This window comes from Leuciscus leuciscus (genome assembly GCF_965113295.1).
Source record: "Leuciscus leuciscus genome assembly, chromosome: 18".
NCBI lineage: Eukaryota > Metazoa > Chordata > Actinopteri > Cypriniformes > Leuciscidae > Leuciscus > Leuciscus leuciscus.
The window spans coordinates 22,350,304-22,373,026 of NC_138742.1; the positions used below are offsets into that span (position 1 = coordinate 22,350,304).

General features: G+C 38.4%; 1 protein-coding gene across 2 annotated transcripts in view; it reads right to left on the reverse strand.

Moving 5' to 3' along the window:
• The window catches only part of lama5 (laminin, alpha 5), a 73,942-nt gene that overhangs the window by 19,956 nt on the left and 31,263 nt on the right, over positions 1-22,723 (reverse strand). The window contains exons 7-38 of one of the 2 annotated variants that reach the window (XM_082144948.1): positions 20,947-21,062; positions 17,800-17,918; positions 17,499-17,589; positions 17,156-17,290; positions 16,977-17,021; positions 16,746-16,886; positions 15,956-16,093; positions 14,930-15,064; positions 14,692-14,826; positions 14,472-14,609; positions 14,326-14,378; positions 13,523-13,622; positions 13,259-13,311; positions 13,067-13,172; positions 12,893-12,986; positions 12,659-12,815; positions 10,731-10,860; positions 9,127-9,269; positions 8,941-9,044; positions 8,707-8,860; positions 8,426-8,589; positions 7,876-7,990; positions 7,687-7,784; positions 6,181-6,373; positions 5,933-6,059; positions 5,706-5,845; positions 5,495-5,610; positions 4,444-4,655; positions 4,164-4,365; positions 1,846-1,990; positions 1,576-1,716; positions 1,084-1,245 (exon numbers count right to left, since the gene is read on the reverse strand). In XM_082144948.1, the coding sequence (XP_082001074.1) occupies positions 1,084-1,245; positions 1,576-1,716; positions 1,846-1,990; positions 4,164-4,365; positions 4,444-4,655; positions 5,495-5,610; positions 5,706-5,845; positions 5,933-6,059; positions 6,181-6,373; positions 7,687-7,784; positions 7,876-7,990; positions 8,426-8,589; positions 8,707-8,860; positions 8,941-9,044; positions 9,127-9,269; positions 10,731-10,860; positions 12,659-12,815; positions 12,893-12,986; positions 13,067-13,172; positions 13,259-13,311; positions 13,523-13,622; positions 14,326-14,378; positions 14,472-14,609; positions 14,692-14,826; positions 14,930-15,064; positions 15,956-16,093; positions 16,746-16,886; positions 16,977-17,021; positions 17,156-17,290; positions 17,499-17,589; positions 17,800-17,918; positions 20,947-21,062 (4,102 nt within the window). Of the gene's footprint in view, positions 1-1,083; positions 1,246-1,575; positions 1,717-1,845; positions 1,991-4,163; positions 4,366-4,443; positions 4,656-5,494; positions 5,611-5,705; positions 5,846-5,932; positions 6,060-6,180; positions 6,374-7,686; positions 7,785-7,875; positions 7,991-8,425; positions 8,590-8,706; positions 8,861-8,940; positions 9,045-9,126; positions 9,270-10,730; positions 10,861-11,174; positions 11,314-12,658; positions 12,816-12,892; positions 12,987-13,066; positions 13,173-13,258; positions 13,312-13,522; positions 13,623-14,325; positions 14,379-14,471; positions 14,610-14,691; positions 14,827-14,929; positions 15,065-15,955; positions 16,094-16,745; positions 16,887-16,976; positions 17,022-17,155; positions 17,291-17,498; positions 17,590-17,799; positions 17,919-20,946; positions 21,063-22,723 lie in introns of both variants that reach the window. The other variant, XM_082144947.1, reaches the window with a different exon arrangement.

Sequence of the window (22,723 nt, forward strand, 5' to 3'; positions counted from 1 at the left end):
CTCCCATCACAACATGATTTCTGCACTATCACAAATGCTTTTATCATAACTAACAATGCAAACATTATGTAAATAAGAGATTCATTGTGCAGTGTAGTCAGCATCATTGGCTATAATGGGAGTTTTGGTAAAAGTCCAGAACAGCTTGATTGATTGACAGCTCGAGCGATTATAAAGGGAGCGTTCTTTGATCGCTTTCTGTATATAACTTAATCACAATTTAAATAACAGATTATTTCATGCTACTAAGAGAAACAATGCCATGTTGATCGTTTAGTCACTGGCTTGATTCTTGATTGTTATTTTTAGTCCAGTGATTCTGTATCTCTCTCCTCTCCTCGTCATCTCACTAACACGCCAGTAGGCGAGTATATTTATTCCATTTGGACTAACAAGGACGTTTTTTAAGTTTTGAAACTTACAGGATGTTTTTATAGTACAATGACCTCTTACAAGTCAAAATTATACTTCTCAATTCGCGATGCCTGGTTGAGTTGCGTTAGTAGTGTGTTGAAACTCTCTGCTATGGTAAAGGGCGTGACATTTCCGAAACACGCACAAAGTGGTTGACCAAACACAAGGAACTTCGCAGAAACAGGAACTAAACAGCGTTACTGACAGACTGGGAAGAGAGGTGCTGTAATAATGTAAAATATGTGAAAAAAACAATATCAAGATTTTGAAAAAGGGCATATTAAAGCCTCTTTATGACAATAATTCCTGAGTCAACAAAAGACTGCACTAAGCCTGCATTTAATCTTGGCATCAACATTTAGCACTAGACCAAACAAGGTGTGCGTGAGTTATCAGATTATATTGTTTATCTGACCTTTATGTTTCCTGTAGCTTTAATGTGAGCTATCTGATGGAGATTCAGCTGTCTGTCTGGCCCCTTACTGTCTGACCGCCGGCTAACCCATAAGCTTGGTTGAAACATATGTCACAGCAGCTGCCATGACGTCACAATATAGGGATGAGAGCACCTTTAAAGTCTAGGTATAGAAGATCAGAGCACAGGAATGCATGACCGAATTTGTCCTGCTCTTCACTACTCTGAATTATCAAGAATTGTTGTGGACTCACTTTATCGCCGAGGTAAGTGCGAGGAGCGTGCCAGTGCAGGTCCTGAGAGACGTCAGGTACATCACTCAGATCCGCCTCCACCAGATCTTGATCGAGATACATGGACACAGGCACTTCCTGTCTGTCACTCCTCAATAGTACCCAGCCAGCCATGTCCATGATCTGTAGATCAAAGCAAAAATATATGTAAACTTTTACACCAGTCAGTAATTACATTGATTTAATTTTTACAAACCTCCATTACACAAAGGTTCACTGAAAAGAGTGATATCAAGCAGTTAGTAAATCGGACTACACTGGTTGAGCCGTATGTTTATTTTTGCATGTTGCCAGGTACGACAACTCAACAGACATATGGTAAAATATGATTACTATGACAATGAACTGTGGCAGGAGATTCAACGGTAGCGAACGGTAGTGTATATGCTCATGTATAAAGGTGACTGAATTCATAATATGTTAAACAACAGCTCTTTATCTTTGGGACAGTACCTCACTCCTCCGTTTGTCAGAGCTGCGGCAGCGGTCAGTGGCTCCAAAGCAGAAGCACTTGGTGCAGCCTTTAGGGTTAGTGGGGTCCAAATGAAACGTTCCCAGTTTGCACTGGTCACAGCGAGAGCCTTCCACATTTTCCTGAGAGGGACGACACATCGTATTGATTTAACAGTGATGATGAGGGAGCTCCCTTAATGTTTTGAGCAAAAACGGATAAATTAATTCACAAATGATATACTGTAGGTGCAGAAGGAGAGGAAGAGCAACCTTGCATAAACAGCGTCCGGTGAAGGAGTCACACACATCTATCTCAGTTCCTGCCTCGTTGCAGTCACATGGTCTGCAGTTGGGGTATCCATAGAAACCTGGGCTACATCTGTCACACTGACGGCCAACAATGTTGTTCTTGCACCTGTGGAGAGAGTAATGTGCTTTGTCATGGTGCATGAAGTATATAGGTATGTGTTTTCAGTGCCAGCTGACACTCTAGGATGACCTGTAGTTCCTACTCTGTGGTACATCTTGTCTGAACGAAATGTGACAATGTCCTGTGGAATTCAACAAAACTAATAGCCAAACTTCTTGTGAGCATGTGAAGACCCAAAACATGGGCATCTTACTCAGCCAGATCCAGTCCAAATAACAAGATCTTGGCTTTGCCCTAAGGGTCGTGACACACCAAGCCGACGTTAAGCCATCGGCCAATGTTGGGCCATTGGTGAGCATCTGTCGGGCTAGTTTTTGTGGTGTGTTCCACACGTCGTCTTTAGTCGGGATCATGTTGGAGGGAGTTCGCCCGATTCAGCGAGTTGAAAAGGCATCTGGCTGTCGGTGAGAGAGATCGCTCTTATTGGCTGTTCAGTGTCAGTGCACGAGAATAAAAGTGAAGTGATGAAAGTGAGCAAAGCAGTCATGAAGGCACAGACAGAAAGCTGCTCTAATTTTACATCATCTTAGCTGAGCATTCCAGTGCGCAACATGAGCTGCCAGGAATGAAGAAAGTCTTCAGCATGATTGATATTCAAAATAGCAAGCAAACGCTGCTTTGTTTACAGATTGTACATTTTTTTAAATGTTTTTGAATGATGGATACAGACCATTGATACCTGCTGATATAGACAGTAATAGACAGTTATTTCCTTACACACAGGACACACATGCTAGTCGAGAGTCGCCTGTAGTCTTTGCGGTTTGTTAAAGCGCAGCTTTTTAGCCGAGAGGCAGCCGACGTGAGGCGACAACACGATCAGCTCTTTGACATAAGCCTTAACACTTTCTTTCCAACTATACCTAAGCAAAAGGCCAAAGTTATTTTCCATTTATCCAGTTATAGTTAATGAACATGATGCATGAACAGTTATGATTTATGACATTCTCTCAAAGTGCAGGGATGACTGGTGAAATTCTGCAGCTCACAGTCACTGAAGCTTAAATCTCGCCTCGCTGTGGATTTTAAACACTGCCTAATGAGGAGACGGTGCGGCCAACAGACTGAAATAAAAACTCCTAAAAATAAATACCTCTGGAATTCCTGCACTTAATCCTTATATAGACAGTATTGTTATAACCAGAGACAGTGGTTAATAATATCAGTCCTTCAGGCAGTGCTTCACAGAAAAAAGGTTTGGCTCAGGCATAAAAGCTCAGTTGTAAACAATCCATTGACTCCATTACAATCCAAATGACTCGACTTCAAACACCAGACATGTTTAGTCTCACAAATATTATGAACTTGTCCATGGCATATTTCACCCCGAACAAAATAACATATTACAATGGTCCTATTTTCCATTGGACCATTATTTCTTTTTTCATTGTACAATTTTTTTAATATATAAAATGAAGCACATTTTCACAAATTTTCATTTTACTCATTCAGTAGTTCATAGAGATGCTTAAGTTTATTTATTTTTTCACTGTACAAAAAAAAAAAAAAAAAAAACTGGAACTAAAACTACAACTAAAATGAAAACCATTAAAAAGCGTTCTCAAAAAAAAAAAAAGCTTTATATATATAAAAAATGTTGCCTTGGTCTCTAAATGAAATAGAATAAGTTTAAGTAAAAAGTACAAAATTATTAAAACTAAAGCTTAAATAAAAATAAATTAAAGCTAAATAATATTATAAATACTGTAATAGCATATAAATGTTACTATAATAACACTGATAGAAAATGAGTAATTAACATATAATATAGGTATAAGGAAAAAGTTAACTGACTTAACTGTCATGAAAATAATGTCACAAAACAAAAAGTCTTGATGGTCTTAAAACACGCTTGTTCACACAAAATACAATTTCTTATTTTTTTCCTATTGATTTTGGGGTGGAAACATTTTTGTGAGATTCAAATCAAATGAAACAAATTGAAAATAAATCAACCATTTAGAATTTACAAGAAAGCAAGAAAAAAATTCTGATTTTGCCTGCAAATTTCAATTACATTAAAACATGTTTGAAAAAAACAACTCAAAACAGACATTCCTAAACAGACTGAGGCAAATTTCAAATTCATATTCATAAATGTTCAGATCCTTAAAAAGAGTAATCCTCGTGAGTGTGTGTGTGCCCTGCTTTACTGTACCTGCACTGGCCGTTGTGTGTGTCACAGCTGATGTCCAGTGAAGCCACTCCAGGCCTGGAGCAGTTGCACATCTCACACCCCACCAGAGGATGGCAGCCAAACGTCTGGGGTTCACAGGCGACACATTCCGGCAGAATGGTCCGTGGAGGACAGATGCACTCACCTGTGACAGGCTCGCACAGACGTGTACCGCAGTTACATGCTAGAGAGAGAGGAAACAACATCATCCATCGATCTATCAATCAATGTATCGTCCCACCATGTGGATGGTGTTACTCACGTCTGCAGTTGGGGAAGCCGTAGTATCCCGTGGCACACTGGGAACAGTCTCGGCCAATCACGTTGAGTTTGCACTTGCACTGTCCACCAAAGGTCTCGCAGGTGTCGCTCTCCGCACCCACCTCGTGACAGCCGCAGGGCACAGCACCGTTATTGAAGAATGCAGACAGAGACACGGCAGAGCTACGGCAGAACGTAGAGGCTGTGGAAGGGCTGAGAAGAGAGAGGGAATGTTAGGATGGAGGGCACTCTAATAATGTTATAGCAGATAACGATAACGATAAATATCCACACCATGATGTTGGTCGGTATTGTTTTTTAAGGTATTGGCATCAGTCGTTTTTGCATATTTAATTGTGTAATTTTCTCTATTTTTCCTTTTAAATGATTAAATTGTCTAAATTTAAAAACTCTAAAAACACTAATATTTTAACAATACTAATAAATATAATCTTTAGCAAATCTCAAAATAAATATATATATTTTTCATACAGTACATTATAATGTTTTGATGCCTAAATTCACTTGTAACTGTTATTTTAGTATTATTTATATACTATTATTTATTTTACTTTTAGAGTAAGTTTTAGTCATTGTGTTATGTGCTTTTGTCATTTTTATTATTATATATACGTATATATATATTTTATATATATATATTCTAGCTTTAGTTTATTTTTATTTCAGTTTTAGTCATTTTAGTACTTAAACATATTTATTTCAGTTTTCATTTATGTTTTTTATGTTTAAGTTTTTCATCTTATTTTTTCTATTTCAGCTTTATTTCAATCACCAAATACAATTCTTAGTAGTTTCAGTTTTAATCAACACTTTAATTTGCAATTCATCTTTTTTGATGTTTATATTATTTTTTATGTATATATTTTTCATCCATATATAAAAATAGCATACAATTGAAATATTTGTCATTCATTTTTGCCTAATACTAAAAAAAATTCATGTTATTTTAGGTCATAGCATGTAAATAGTTATCAGCCTAAACTTTTATATCGGAGCATCCATACATATTTCCAAATTTAGAAGTGTCATACTTGATATAAAAGCTGTTTTGTCCACAGTTGCTGATGAAGTCGTAGGATTTGTCCAGAGGCTCCTCAGACAAAAAGTTGGAGCGGTAAGTGCTTTCTGGCACCACTAGCACATAATCCTAATACACAAGAGAGTGTAGAAGTGTCATTGTTATTGCCATTCTTGAACAAAGAATTCAAATAACCTTTAATAAAATTTCATAATGACACTCACCAGCCACAATGTCTTCCTGTCTGGAACACGCAGGGTCAGGATGACCTCGTGGTCCGTCACATCCAGGATAATCTGGTTCTCTGACATAACAACACTACGACAACCATAACCATGGGGACAAAAGGATGCGTTGACGTGGCCTGGAAAACAAAGAGTGACCATTAATAAAACAAATATTTTTAGTGCTAAAACAGAAACTCAATAGTGTGCACCTGTTTAATGCTCACCCTGCCATATGCGTCCTCCGTTGATGTAGACCTGGACATTGTAATTTGGATGCAGGGGCTGATGGTAATGTAGGACGAACACGTAACGGCCCAGTGCATGTACACGTGTTGAAAACACCACAGCATTCTGGGAAATCATGCAGACAAATGAACATTAGAAGACTTTTTATCAACATTCAGGCATCAGAAAGAGACAACCTTGAAGACACAGGATGCACAGCAATGAGAGTGTAAAGGGCTTGATGTACCTGATTAGGGTCCAGAAGCACGTGTTCACTGTTATCAGCTGCGGTTGGTGGCCTAGAGGTTATGGGTCTGTCTGCATAAAGGGAGGGATCGGGGGCTGAAGCCAGAATTTGCTCCGGCGCAGAAGAAGCCTGACCATCTTTTAGGACCAGAGACTGAGGGGGATTCTGGAAACGAGATGGGATGCAGGAGCCGCTGGACAAAAAATTATATAAAACATGATGATCGTGTAAATTTCATAAGAGCATTAGTACTTATAACTGTACTGTAGCATGTTCATATGTCATAAAACTGGTATATGTCATATGTCTAAAACTGGCAGCATTTACTGAAAGGTCAGTGATAAGGCAGTGAAAGAATATACAAAAATAAAATAATCCCAAATGAAAATAATCTACAAAACAAGTATTTGAGTTAGGGGTGTAACGGATCGTAGTTGATCCATGCAAGATTTAACCATCATAGAGTGAAAGTTGATCATTTATACGTTTTTCTAAGTTTTGGCAATTTAAACATTAAAGCGAGTTTAAACAATTTAAGCGCAAGGTGACGCAAAAGAGAACTCAGTGTTTGCACACTGTTATCTGTGCGCACAGTCACACACAGATATCCACGTCTCAGACAGAATCGAGCTCTCTTTTGCATCTCCTCGCCCTTGAACAGACACAAACACACTAAAGGATCTCAAAATATATAAGTATTCTAATAAACAGTCGATTATGTCTAAACTGAACCTAAACAGTTGAGAAAAAAAGTGTATCATTATCATTAGGTCTTAAAGTGACAGCAGCCTAATATTCCTGCTGCTGTCTATGACAGTAATGTTAATCAAACAACAAATTAATCTATATTTAATTCATATAGTGAATACTATACAGTGTCATTTACATTTAATTATTACATTTCTGTACCTGAATACTACTGTTAGACCTTACTTTATTTGTAACTTTGTTATATTGTATTCATCTCTGTTTGTAATTTGTGTCGTTGTTCTTATTTTATTACTGACTATTTACTTGTCTTATAATATAATATCCTTGTAATATGATTAAACCGCGAGTTTGTTGATTCGTTGTACCACTAATTTGAGAGTAGAAAAAGTTTGAAAAGTTGTACACCCAAGTGCTTAGGTGTAGAAAGTGTTGCACACCAAAATAAAAGTCAAATAAAATAATATAAATAATATAATATTTTTATAAATATAAAATAATAAAATAAAATAATAAATAAAATAAATCTACAAAACAAGTGTTTGAGTGTAGAAAATTAAAGATAAATATATATATAATAATTTAAATGTACTTGAGAGTTGAACGCCTAAATAAAAAAAATAAAAAAAATACCAAATGATACTTTCTACAAAACAGAGGGTTAGAAGAGTTAGAAAAGTTCTGCAACAAAAAATGTATGATAAAATAAAAACTATAACGTGTAATCCCGCATGATGCAACAATCAAAAATGTTTGATTGAAGCTGTTCACGATTCACAAGATGTATGTGTTAGTCACCTGTCTGGAGAGAAGTGACCGTGTGTGCTGATGCAGTGAACTCTGGGCTTCAGGTACTCCATGGTGAACTGAGCACGAGGGACGAGGAACACTTTATGCTGGAGGGGAAAACCAACACACACTTGTAAATGCCATGATTACAGTGGACACAAATAGCCTTTATGGTCGAATTCAAGCAGACGAGCTCACAAGGAAGAAACTGCTTCTTCTATCGGTGGCGATAAGCCGGATATCAGCCTCTGTGGACAGAGTGAAGACCGCCACGCGCTTGATGTCATCTACAGACACTGCACGGCACAGGAAACTACACACACACACACACACATAATAAGAGACACACAGAAATCAATTAGCAAATGTAGAAAAAATTACGAAAAAAGTACCTATTGAACAATTAAATGGGACATGTCATCTTAATTTTTGATGAATATGTAAAAATAGCTCATTAAAATTGTTGTGGCTGTGATGTTACATTAAAACAATAAATATGGCTCATTTCACATGCAAAGTGGCTAGTCAATCATAAAAGAGGTCATATAGAAGAAGTCTTAAAGGTATGATATCAAAAACAGCACGTTTAATTCAATGGGTCAGAGAGAGAGTGGAAAATATGGACCTCAGGGTAAAAACCTAAAATGCTACAATAAATTACAGAACATGACCCATTCAAGTTGAGAGTGAAAACCTGAAGCACAAAAGAGCAGGTTGAACAGAAAAGGCAATCGCTGCAACGTCACACCTGTATTTGCAGTGGAGCAGTGTGATTTGCTCTTGGTGAGTGGGTTCACCCGGTGAGTTGACAGACACAGTGAGAGTTTGAGGAGCTTGATCTTCACTGGCGTACTCGACCAGCAACACATACTCTCCAGGGACAGGAACACGACCACGCAGCTGAACAATCATCTGAACACACGGATGGGATTTTTTTATGTTTATGTTTTATGCGAAATTCCAATTTTGCGCATTAGTTTCACAACTTTGGATGGAAACATAGCTATTGTTTTTAACCTATGTGCTTACATCATTGCCGCTGCAGATGGCCATGCTGGGATGGCGAGGTGTGATCTTTTCAGTTTGGCAGGGTCTAGGCAGGTGATTATCAAACCTGCAGCTGGCATCATTACTGGAGATGGACGGGAACTCATCCAGAGACAGATACATGTAATGCAGACAGCTAAACACACAAAAAGACAAATTACACATTAACAGGAATACACATGACATATATACACAACAAGTTGCTGTACTACTGACTTCTGACTTGCGCTCTGTGTGTTGCTGTATGAACAGGGTTCAGTCACTTGAAGTTGCAGGATAGGAGCCTCATAATAGGCACTGGGCAAAAGCACCAGGTAGTCCTGCAGAGAGAAAGAGACACAGAATGTGTGTCCAGCGTTTGCTCATAATAATGTAGAGGGAATGTTTAAGAGGTGGTCCTACCAGCAGAATGCCCTCCGCCTCAATGATCACAGTCCAGGTTCCTGGGTTCAAAACGAATGGCTCCACAAAACTGTTCTGAGGCACGTTCACAAATGTGGGTTCTGAACTGGGAGCAAAGACGATCTGTTTCGACTGCTCAGAGCCTGCAAAGAGAAGGATGGAGATCTAATTTATGGGTATGGAGTCACAGCTTTTGATGAATTACTCAAACATGACATGTCTCTTTTGTTATGAAGTTACATATTTGTATTTATTATTAATATCAAGATATTAGTTGTTGTACTAAAAGTAGTTCATTTAAAATTAAAAAGCTGTCATCATTTGCTCATGAATACTTGAGTGAAACACAAAAGGAGAAGTTTAACAGAATGTTCCAGCTGCTCTTTTCCATACAATAAAAGTAAAAGTGGAAAGATGAATCCTAATAAACTCCAAAGATCAAAATTAAAACGTTAAAAATGGTGCAAGTGTACGTTTACATGACAACGATGAACTAAAAATGGAAAGGTTTTTCCTCGTACAGACGACAACGTTGTCAAGACGATCCCTGTTCACACGGATCAGCGAAAACGACCAAATTCATGTTTTTGTAACATATCGTTTTGTAATGATAACGCTATTGTTTTAAAAAACATGCACTTTGAAACACGTTTTTCAGGCCCCCAAAACTGAGTCATGTAAAAGCCCCATAAAACTATTAGAACAAATCTGAATCTGTATCCTGAATCTGAATCTGAATCCTGTTTAAGCAGCCACGTTATATATGCTTGCAATAATGTTGCCACATTTATCGTATTTTGTATCTATTCGGAGTCAGACTCCTCAATCGTAGTTTTTGTCCAAGTTTTTTTTTTTTTGTGTGTTTGACAAAAACTACGATAAAACCTGTTTGAAAGCATCTTTTGCAGTGATTTTTGTGCGAGCATATCAGTGAACACCCCTGACCACTCGGTGAGTTTCACGTCTTTGTAAACGAAAGTTTAATGCGTTTTTTGGAAGGATTGTTCCAGTGCCCATATGCAGCCATTCTGTAGGTGGGGGGGGAGAAGCGAAAGAAACCTAAAATTCTCGGGACAGCAGCATGTGTCCAAATTTTAATCTTAACCGTTCTATTTCATGAGAAACTATCTGTAAACAGGGCTTTAAGTGTAAAATACCGAACTTGTCCTTTAAGATAGCTTCATAAGCTTAATAGACAAAAATTATGCAAGTTGTTTCAATGAAAATGAATTTTTAAAAGTGCAATAACCAATGACATATGGCATCACTGATGACCTGGTATGATGCTTCATATAGACCACTTTTATAGTAATATTGCAATGCCGTTTTGTGATATTTTGAGTTTTCATTGTATGGAAACAAGCAGCTCGGACATGCTGTTAAAACTCTTTTTTGGGGATCAATGGAAGAAAGTCACATCACGAGTAAATGATTACAGATTAATTTTTGAGTGAACCTTGTTACTTGAATAAAATAGATAAAACAGCATAATTAATAATAATAATAATATAGTCAAAAGTTCAAATAGTTATTTTCCGGAACCTCAATTAACAGAAAGAAAGCAATGACAGTTCAGAACTACGACACTGAACCGTCAGACATACCTCTTCTGCTGTTCTGAAAGGCTGTGATTTTACCGTTCGACACGGCCGACCGCGTGTTTACATATCTGAGGATGAAGCGCGTGAGATACACGTCTGCTTCACGTACGTGCACCATCATTTTAACCGTATTCTGAGATGGAGGACAAGGAAGACAAGGAGAAGGGGAGAGAGAGGGAAAGAGGAGGGGAGGGTGTACAGCACATAACAAGGCCTGAGTTAAAGACCTGATCTGTGGCTTTCTGATCAAGCTGGGGGTGATCATGTGATAGATCTGAGGTGCAGGTAGCACTGTGAGTGTCTTGAATATGGGGAGAAGAAGGAGGGTTTGCAAAGAGAGGATCAAGGAGGACAGGAAGTCGCCAGCTCAGAGAGCGAAGAAGTGAGGAAGGTAGAAAGATGGAGAAAATACCGATCATTAAAACAGAAAGGTGCTCAAAGACTTACAATTCCCACACAGGAAGTGTCTGCCATCCTCGATCACAGAGACCCGCCCCCTCACGTCCACGCCCCCGCGGTTCACATAGTGCAAGACCACATGAAACAGGTCTGGAGAGCCAACCACCACCTCAACCAGAACCCGAGGCTAGAGAGCGAGAAAGAACGGCCCACAACAGAGAGACAATTGCAAAGCTGTTCCTCAAAGCCACCACCAACCAGCACTACAGCCCAACACAGCAGCCAATGTACGCAAGCAGCACCAATCAAAACCCTTGATCAAAGCCCTCAGCCAAGCCAAAGACACAGCACATTTCAATGACACATCACAGTGATATTCTGAAGTTTACACACATGCATGAACTAGAACATCTCATTCGTCTTTACAAAATAATAATAAAAACAATAACATTTAAAATAATTTATATTTATTCACATTATATTTAATTTCATTACTTTTACAGTATCTTTAAAGTCTAAATGAAAAAGCATTTTACTTCTGTAAAGTGATATACTTCTTAAGCCCCTTTCACACAGCGCGTTGATCCCGGGAAATTGGCGTAAAATTGCTAGAGTGCCTTCTGTGTGAACGCAAACACGTCCCGGGATTGATGCCGGGATCGATGCCGGGATGGGGAACTAGTAACATTGTCGGGATCAGTCCCGGAACGCGCCCTGTGTGAACAAAAGCCAGGACCAATGGCGTAAGGGGTGTGTCGTAGTGATGACGCACGTGCCATCGAAATGACGTAGTTATCGTGCGACTCTGTTGCTCTTAGAAGAAAGTTTGTGTTCGTCATCAACAAAGAAAGAACTAAAAAATGTCTGCAAACTGGAATGAAGCAGAGACCAGGGAGCTCCTTACTATCCGCGCCGAAGCTGAGAGCGTTTGACGCGTACAAAATTTTCCAGAATCTCTGTGTGAAAGGGGCTCTAGTGAAACAGGGAAAAAAAATCTAGACTAAGACTTGATGGTGTACTACACATTAAAATTGTCCAAAAAGTTGTCTCTATATGACAGTTGTTCGGAGAGAATGATCTGAAATGGACTGAAATGACATCACTTGGTGACATCACCAAAAAGAGGAAAGTTGTTACATTTTGAAGACATTTACAAATGTACTAAAAAAAGGAAATAGAGTCCATTTTGATATAATGTTGACATTAAGTGCTTTATAAAAAAAGTAAAATGAATACACAAATCGCTATTATACACAATATTTAATAATAATATATTTGAATATTATTATTATTGTTGCTATTGTAATTTTTTATATTAATAATATAGCTTTTATTATTATTACAGCAATTTGTTATTATTTATCATTCAGTAATGTAGTTATTATAGATTTTATTTATACTATAATTATTATAGATTCATAATAATAACACAAATTAAATTAAATTAATATTTACCATTGATAATAAAAAACATGATTTCAAGGTACAAACACTAAGTCTCGTAAGTGTGTGTGTGTGTGTGTGTGTCTCACCTGTATGAGGGACATCTGGGCGTACCCCCTCCAGCTGAAGCTTTCAAACTCCAGAGGATTGTAACCAAACCTCACCGGACGTCCATCCATTGTGGTTCCGTCCTCCACCTCAAACTTCATATGGTGCAGGTCTGGGAAGTAATGGTCCGGCCGTGGCCTAAACACGCACAACAGAGTGATGACATCCGGCCACACATAAAAGTGATTAGTGCACAGTGTGTGCTTTTCACTTACTGGTTGCATTTGGGTCCCTCCACATTGGGTCTGCATTGACACCGTCTCTCATCACATGCCTGCCCAACGGAGCCTCCGATGTCACACTGGCAGCCTGCATGCACACAGGGACGAGAGTTTAACCCATCTCTTCATCGAAATATTGATAACATCTGCTTGGAATTGATTGTGTACCTTGGCACCCAAAGTAGTTGTTCTTCTGAAGGTTGAAGTACCCATCCTTGCACACCCTACATCTGTCACCGCACACATTGGGTTTACAGTAACAGTGGCCGGTGCTCTGATACACACACAGATGGAGGTTTGCCAACTTTTCTCTTGGAATTGCATTTTTATGATGCAGCTATTTTGGAAATATTTCCATACCTGAGTGCACTCTGCAACCTCGCTCATTGTTCCTACTGTATGACAGTCACAGGCTGCAAAATCAATCAGAATATATATAAGCAGAAATATATCATCTATATTATTGTATATACAGTTTAACTAACAAGCTACAGATTCAAATAATACACTACCACCAGAGTCTGATTGGTCACCAAAGTTAACAAAATGGCAGTCATTTCTTTACATGAATCCCCAATCACTCAAAATGGCATTTTGTGCTGTGTGTCCAAACTTTTCGCTTACTTGAGCATCCGTAGTCTGTATGGGGAGAAAGATTCCAGAAGAGAGGCTTACAACGATCGCACGCCGCCCCTTCTACATTCGGCCAACACTCGCATGAGCCCTGAGGTATACAAACAAGCACTGAGAGTCAGGACTAAGAATAAATGTTTGTAAAAGACTGTCCAATACACTCAATTACAGCATTAATTAAAAAGTAACCATGTAAAATATATGATTTTTTTTTTTAAATACATAAATATTATTACAATTTACAATAACTGTTTTCTATTTGAATATATTTAAAAATGCAATTTATTCCTGTGATGTCAAAGCTGAATTTTCAGCATCATTACTCCAGTCTTCAGTGTCACATGATCCTTCAGAAATCATTCTAATATGATTATTTGCAGCTCAATTCGCTATTATTAATGTTGAAAACAGTTGTGCTGATTTGTAATTTTTTTGTGAAAACGGTGAGACATTTTTCAGGATTATTTGATGAATAGAAAGTTTAAAAGAACAGCATTTATTTTCAAAAGATCTTATGTAAAAATCATCTTAACATTATACATTTTTAACAATTTGATGCATCCTAGCTGAATAAAGTATGAATTTCTTCTTCTTCTTTTTTTACCACGAATGGGACACCAGACGTTGTGACAACGTGCCATACTACTACTAAAATGTTGCTGCATACCTCACATACTATTTTATTACATATACATGATATTTAAAATATCATGCAGTATACAGATATGAAGTATCATAGTACTCCATTCTGAATGTAGCTATACTTATTAAAGAAAAAGATCAATAAAGCTCACCACAGTGGGCAGGATATCATTATTAACAGAGCCTGCTGGGTTACACGTTCCAACTACAGCATAAAAAGAGAAAGATAACCATCAGAACAACTGTAAATGAATTTATAAACAGGATTTTGTTTGAGCAAACGTCTATGCAAGATCACCTTGGCAGAGGGGGAAGCCATATGACCCAGGCATGCAGCTATCACACCTCTGACCCTCAATGTTTGGCAGACACACACACTGACCAGACACTGGATCACAGGAACTGAAGCGAGAGCCCTCCACTGAACAACGACATGCTGAAACAGAGAAAATCACCGTTACAGCAGACAATCCTTCTCTTGGTAATGTTTCCACCGTGATAAGAGTCATGTGACTTACGTGTGCAGCTGGGATAAGAGTAGTATCCGGGTGCACACTGGTCACATTTGGGGCCACTGTAGTTGGGTCTGCAGTTACACTGACCAGACACACTACAGCTGGAGTCCAAAGATGTTTGAGGGTCACAAGTGCACACTGGGAAACAGGATAAAAAGTTGAGATAATAGAGGCGGACAGTGTATTTGTGTAAATCAGACTGAGACTTTCTTCATGGATATTCACTGTGTGTGTGTCTCACCCTGGCAGTTTGGATATGAGTGGAACCCTGAGCGACACTGCTCACAGCGAGGACCAGTGAACTCCGGCCTGCACAAACACTGACCGGCCACGTCACACATCTCAGGCACAGAGCCCAAAACACTGCAACCACAATCTACAGACAGACAGAGAGAGAGAGAGAGAGAGAGAGAGAGAAATTAAAACTTGAATGTTAATAGTATCAAAGTCAACATGAAATGCATTGACAATCCATTTTACTTCTGTAATGTGACATATCAGAGTGAAAAGTGACTTGAACTGAATTGACTGGATCATGAGTAGACCTTCTAGCAAGAACTGAGTGTGAGTTTGTGTGAGTTACAACTGAGTTAATAGTCTAGATTGATTAACTTACATTATAGACACAATTTTGCCTGAATGATTCAGTGTTTTTAAACAAATCAGTTGAGTAAAAGATTCAGTTATTCATAAAGACACACTTGTTTCGTACCTAAGTGAATCAATGTGTTTGAACAAATCGGTCTGGTTGAGTGAATGATTCAATGACTTCCTTATCAAGACAGTCACTTGTTTAGTTTCAGAATGAATCAGTTTGGCAAATGAATCGGTTGAGTGAAAGATTCAAATGACAGATTCATAAAAGCAGTCGCTCAACACCACCTACTGGAATAATGATATAAATTGCAGAAAGAGTCACTAAAAAATCTCCACCACTAATACACAGACAAACAAACTCACAGTCTGTGAATGTGCAAACATAGACAAGAACAAAATTATCAAATTAGTATTATCAGCCAAAAAGTAAAGGTGGAGAAAGTTATTTTACATTTTAAAATGTGCACTGATGAATCATGCACAATAAGACCAAGAATGTGTGTTAAGCAAGTGAATAGGGTAAAACATTGTATTGATCTTATACAGACTTCTAAGCAGTAAAAGAATGCACAGGAAACAGTTTCTTTGTGGCTGCATTGTGAAGTTCAAGGTTTGGCAGTACTCATGGGGAATTTGGGAATTCAGTGAGATTAGAGTTGGCAAGACTCACATTGGCACAGTGGGTAGTTGAAGTAGCCGGGTGCACACTGCTCGCATGAATACCCCTGAAACCCGCTCCGACAAACACACTGACCCGTCACTGCGTCACAGGACCCATCCAGGCAACCCTGGCCTGAACACTGACAGCCTGGGGGGAAGGGAGCGAGAATATGGGCATGTTTGCATTGCCTTTGTCTTTGTGTGGTATATTGTGCTCGCAAACACTCCAACTATGCACAAGAACAACAGCGGTTTAGCAGACAGATAACATTGGTGCGACAATCTGCATGTGTTTGCTCAGATGTCATCTGCCACCGCAGCTTAAAAGACAAAAAAGACAAAAATGGGCAGAACGGGACAGCTGATTTGATCTAGGACTTAGCAATGGACATACACACAGATACACAGAGAAATGACAAGTAATATACTTACATTAAAATATCACTGTGATTAACTCAGTAACAATTATAAGACTCTTAAATAGCATTTAATAAATGCTTTACTTTAATTATTAAATTAAAGCATTTATTAAATGCTATTTAAGAGTCTTATAATTGTCATTGAGTTAATCACATTCAGTGTGATGTATATTCAGACATAGTTATTATTCATATACTTCAATATATTAAACATTTCAATTGACATGAACTGTTCAGCTGTCTATTATGTTTGTTAATGAACTATACCTCATATGCACCTGTTTATTTAAAAAAAAATTTTTTAAATACTTATAATCATGTGGTGTCACCACACGGCAGTGGCATTAACATATTAAAGGGGCAGAGAGTGTGTGTCCTTACGTTGGCAGTTGAGGCCGAAGTGTCCATGAGCACAGGTGTCGCAGTGCTCTCCAGTGAATTGAGGTTTACACACACATGTATTGGTGCGAGGGTCTGTCCTACAGGAGTTCCCTTCTGTGCCAGCAGCACTGCACTCACAGTCTACAAATACAAGAATTCAATGAAAAAATCAGTGCATAAAAGTTACATAAAATCAAATTCGAGTCAAATTGAATCAAATCAGTGTCTTACTGATGATTTCCCCTGCAGGTCTGGCCTCTCCACTGATGTAAACCACTGACGAGAATAAACACAAGAAAACACAATTGTTTGATAATTGTTTAGAGATTAGCCACACTGGATGAATTCAACTGAAATATAATTCCTAAAACCTTCATGAAAGCTTCAAAGACACACACACACAGACTTACGGTAGCAGTCAGGGAAGCGTTCGTATCCCTCAGCACATGCGTCACAGTTCTCGCCGGTGTAGTTGGGTTTACAGTAGCAGCGTCCGGTCAGGTCCTCACATGTGCCGTCAGTAAACTCAGACTCACACTGACACTCTGCAAAACCACACGTGAGTGTGAAAAAACATGCTTTAACTATATCTAGTTTTTTTATTTTCATTTAAATGCATGTATGGCCAGTGTTGTTATCACAGTGTAAGTTAAAATCACTTCAAATGAAAACTGAAAATATGAAAATAAAAGTTAATTAAAGATATAATTATATAAATAATTCTAAAATAACACTATATGATTGAAGACTCACTTGAACAGGCGAGTGGGGACTCCAGTGGATGGTCAGGTGATCTGTAGTAGCCAGGAATGCAGTGCTCACAGTTGATCCCAGTTGTGTGGTGCTGTGAGAGAATAAAAATCATAGGATGTACTTGCAAAAACATCAAAATCTGTGTTTCCAAACCCAGTGAGCATGTATTTGATGCTCACAAATGTTATATGCACCTATGTTGCCCATAAATGGCATAAATGTATAGGTAGGTTTTGAGCCACAGCCCATGCCGCTGTACTGCTTTTGTGTTATAATTGTGTGTTTGTACACCTGAGCCCACCTGGCATTCGAGACACACTCCACCGCCCCTGTATTCTCCCTGCATGTTGAGACTGGTTCTCCGCTGGTCGATATTTGGATCATAGTAGCACTCTGATGAGTGTCTGTGGCAGTTACATGCTGAAAACACACACACAACACGCTTACGTCACCATATAGTCAGCCTGAAGATGAAACACACTGAGATTAATAACTCATCTGCCAGTGCAGAGAGAACAATACACAAGCAGGGAAGGACATACAGAGACACACACATCAGTGTCCACCTGAAGAGTTCAGACTGTCCAAAGACGAATGACAGCAGAGAAGGGAAAAAGAAAGAGAAAAGACAACAGCCATTAGCTAGGAGTGAAGTTAGCAAGGAGAAAATTAGGAAAAAACTGTCAGGGAATCTTTAGATTGTAGAATACATGTTAAAACGTATTGACAAAATAACATTTAATAATTGTGTGTACCCTTACAAAAATTGGTAGCTTGGTATTAGATTAAGTAGATGTAGCACATGACAAAATCTAGTTATGATTTCACAATACTAGCAAACATTGCAATTGTTTATGTGTGTTTGTATGATGTGTCATGAGTTGCTCGAAGAAAAACCTAGGCGGATTACAGACCTTAACATAATTGTGGTCAAATAAATTGACAATTTTTTAAATTTATTTTTTACAATAAAATGTAATTACAAAGTATTCTACACACAATGTGACATAATTCAAATAATGGAGTCATATTGGACAATAGGGCTGTAAAAAAATTTATGCATTCATTTTGCAACTTTTTTTTCTTCAGTGTAACGCATTAAAATATTTAATGCAATTAACGCAGCATCCATTTTTTTCTACCAATCATTCAATTGCTATTAAACCATTCAAGCGCGATAAGATCAGTACTGGTACTGGTGCGCTGTCTGTGAAGCAGCTCTCTGTAAACAAACACCCGATATAGGCACACAAAAAGCTGCTTCAGACAGCACAGCAGCGCCGCATTGAGTTCTTCTTCGCACTTAATAATAGGACAAAAACACACAATTAAATGAGTTAAAGAGTCTTAAATGAGTTAAAGAGTCTTAAATTAACATAAAAAGTTATGAGAAAAAAGGATAAGTCTGTATAGTGTCATAAATAAGTGTCAGATCCGCATCATGTGCGTCAGGTCCTACGGTAGTGACAGCAGCATATTAATCTCGCTGCTGTGATGTCTGTCATTAATGTTAATCAAAGAACAAAAGAATTATAATCAATTTATAATTCATGCAGTGAAGACTATGAAGTGTTTATTAAATTTTCTGTATATTTGACCTGTTAGATGCTCAAAAAGCTCACACAGAATTTTCAAACCAAGCAATTAACCAAAGCTGGTCAATGTGGCGAAATCAACCAACTTTATCAACATGATCCAGATGTAAAATCATGGGGAAATCTTTCGATCTGACACGAAATTCCTATTTCAGCTCAGTGGGTTCAGAATTTGTGGTTGCAGCTAAGAATTGCATCACTAACAACACTTGACTTGACACTTGTTAACACTTGAATCAGCTGTGATTAGAAAAATCTCACACTGTCAGGAAAATGTTTAAATATGCACCAGCAGGCATTAAATAGCTCTCAAAACTACAGAGTGTGTGTTTTTCCTGTCCCACAGTGGAGTCTTTGACAGGGCGTGCGGTGTGGAATGGCTGTGTTTTGTTAAGGGTCCAGTCCACTGACGGCAGGGTGAGGACACGGTGACCCGGCGTGAGATGAAACAGTTCTGTCAGATGGGACAGTCTCTCTGGCTTAACTCAAGCCAGCTCTGCTCACAGATGTGCTATAAACCTCACGAGGTCTCTCTCCACACAAAAGGGCAGTTATATATTTGGGAACTCAGAGATTAGATTAGGTGAGAAACAGCGGATATCCAACAACATTCTCAGTGGAAACGTTTTCCAGACTGAAACGGCTCCTAATACACAGATAGACACCCAAAGAGTGAGACTGAGATCCTCTTAAAAGCATTGTGGGACTATTTTTACAGTGTGTGAGAGAAGTCAGACTGGATTAGCGTCTGTATGAGCTCACAGAAGGCTGGGGCTGTTCACATAGACTGCCAGCCGCTCTTATTCACACTGTCTCTGATGTCTTACTAAAGCAGGGACTACGCTGATTCTAAAGTAAACCTTTAAAAATCCTCGCACAACAAAGCCAAATTCTAGATCTGAAAGGCTAATATGTATTCACATTTATAGAGGTATCAGAGGGCCATTTTTACCCAGAAGAAAAAGAAATACTGAAGTAAAAGAATGCGTATGTGCACAGGTGTGTGGTCTTTCTTTACAAAGTGACATGGCCAACTACTTTTCTGGCATAAATAATACAGCGTTATTAGTAGTTTTCACAGATCCATGTGAACAGAGATAGTTTTGATAACGTTGTCATCTGTACGAAGAAAATTATTTTCTGTTTTTAGCACATCGTTCTCGTGTAAACGTACCTTCAGTTTGCTTATGGTTTCCTGTTTCCTGTGTTCTCAATTTCCCGCCACTAGTTTGTCACCATGGTTATTGATTTAACGATCACACCTGTTTGTATTCTGTTCATTATCACTGTGTATTTAAGTCCCTCATTTTGGTTCATTCAGTGGTCTGGTATTGTTTGGGCAATGCACTCTGTTTCGTAGACGCTCGCTTTTGTTTGTGCTGGAGTGGATTTAGTTTAATAAATGTAACTTTGATTTTGATTGGGGATCCCCTTCATCTTTACTGGAACCTAAAACACTATAGTACATAAATATGTAAATGTATTTGTAGAATACTTAGCATAAAATAAAAGTATTTCAAATACATTATATTTATTTTTCACTAGGGTTGTGTGATTGACTGAATGAAGAAAGAAACATATCACAAAACCAGACAGAAATGAAGTGAAGATATAAAGTTTTGGAACTTTCTGAAAAAGTCACACTCGTACTTTTAGATGTCATGTCCATTCATACATAAAGAAGAGCACAGTTGGAAAGAACAAAGGAAATGCTGTTCTGCCATTAAGAAAGGAAAGAAGAAAAATCTCTCAAAAGAGAGAAATCATGTTTATTGAACAATGTGTCAAGGAGGCGCCGGCAGGTACTAAATCTTTGTTTTGTGGGCAGGCTGGACGCATAGTGGAGAACTCACGTTCACATTCATTGGCACTGTAAGTCGTGGCTGGTTTCCATGGAAACTGGTTGAAGCCGGGGCAACAGCGATCACATGACGGGCCGCAAGTGTTGTGCTGGCAGTCACACAGAAGCCTGGGGTACACAGACAAAAAACACAAAGCACAGGTTATCCCTTAAAACCATCCATCGTTCTATCATCCACATGCTTTTTCAGGAAAAACTGATTTCATTAGGAACTTTACTAGTCCTTTTACTTTGCAATAAAAACTTATTATGAGTAATAAATACTGAATCATTTTACAGACTATATATTTATTTATATAACATACTGTATATATAGTGATTTTTTAAGTAAATTCTCACTGCCGTGTTTAGGTTAGTCTCATGAGAATCACTCTTGTCCTCTTTCTGTCTCAATCTCGAGGGGCCAGTATATGCAAATACTAAAGCACTTCATGCCTATGGGAATCAAATGAGCCACACAAGAGCTTACAGTGTTTTAATTCAAGTGTCTAAACTTCTCACTGACCTTGCAGCTTCCATGAAAAGAGTGAATTAGGGAGATAGAGGGAAAGCGAGAGAGCCTTTAAAACCTGAGAGTCTGAAAGGGTTAAGTTCTTCACGCTTGCTTAATTTTCCTACGACATCTGAAAAGCTGATCGAATTAACTGAGACTCAGAGGTTTGCTCACGGGTGGCTGCATTTCCACACGTATCATTATAAAGCTATATAGCGGACAGTAAGGAACTGCTACACACTTCACATATGTCATATTTAAAAACAATCGTATAAATTCACATGAAAGCACAGCAAAAAGGGAGTAAAACAGTATTACATGATTTCAAAAGCCATACAGACTTTTTTTATTCGCTATGGTGTTTATCAAACAACACCAAATGCAAGAGTACAGAGAGCCGGCTCTGGATTCTTCCTCAAAATAGTTTGTGAGCACCACCAAGTCGTGGATGCCGTGTGATGGAAAACAGATTAGAACACCTCAGTAAAAAATGTCACATTGACGGTACGCGAATATTCGTGTCAGTCTGAAAAGACTCATTAACATTCGTTCAATCAAATTAAAAGTTTTTCACACCAAACATTCGTCTTATTGTGAACACGCCTTAAATAGACTGTAACATCCATCGAAATTCACACAATTATAAAAAACTTCTAACATGGTCAATCACGTGAATCTTAGTTCACTCCTGCAATACAGTTTCTTTCTACAATGTTTGTTTTTAGCAATAATAAACAGGAAGTTTATTTGCATAATATCCATCTTAAATAGTATTCGAAATTAGAATTAGTGTGTCCCAAATCGTAGTATGTTGAAATGAGTATTCCAAAGAAACACGATTGGTCTACTTTTTCCGGTTAGAATACGAATGTCACAGTGTCTGGTTGGTGTTCCCTGGTTGTCCTCTAGAGGTCTCTCCCCCTACCGTCACCACATCTTCATGAACTGCAATTCCCACAATCCTTTGTCGGCACTTATCACTATCATTGCACTCAGCTGTTCTCACTTACCTTGTCAGTATTTGTGTATTTATACCCTGCCTGTTGTATCATTCATTCTGGTATCCTTGTATTGTGTCACCCGCTTCTCTGTGTTTCATGCCTGTTTATTTTCTGTGTTTTGGACTGCTATATGGATTTCGACCTTTGCTTGTTACTGGATTATGATACGGATTACCCCAATAAAACTGCACTTGGACTATTGCCATTTTGTGTGCGTGTCGTGACAACGAAGTGCAGATCCGTGCGCACTCTAACGGCTAATATTGCCCACTCTA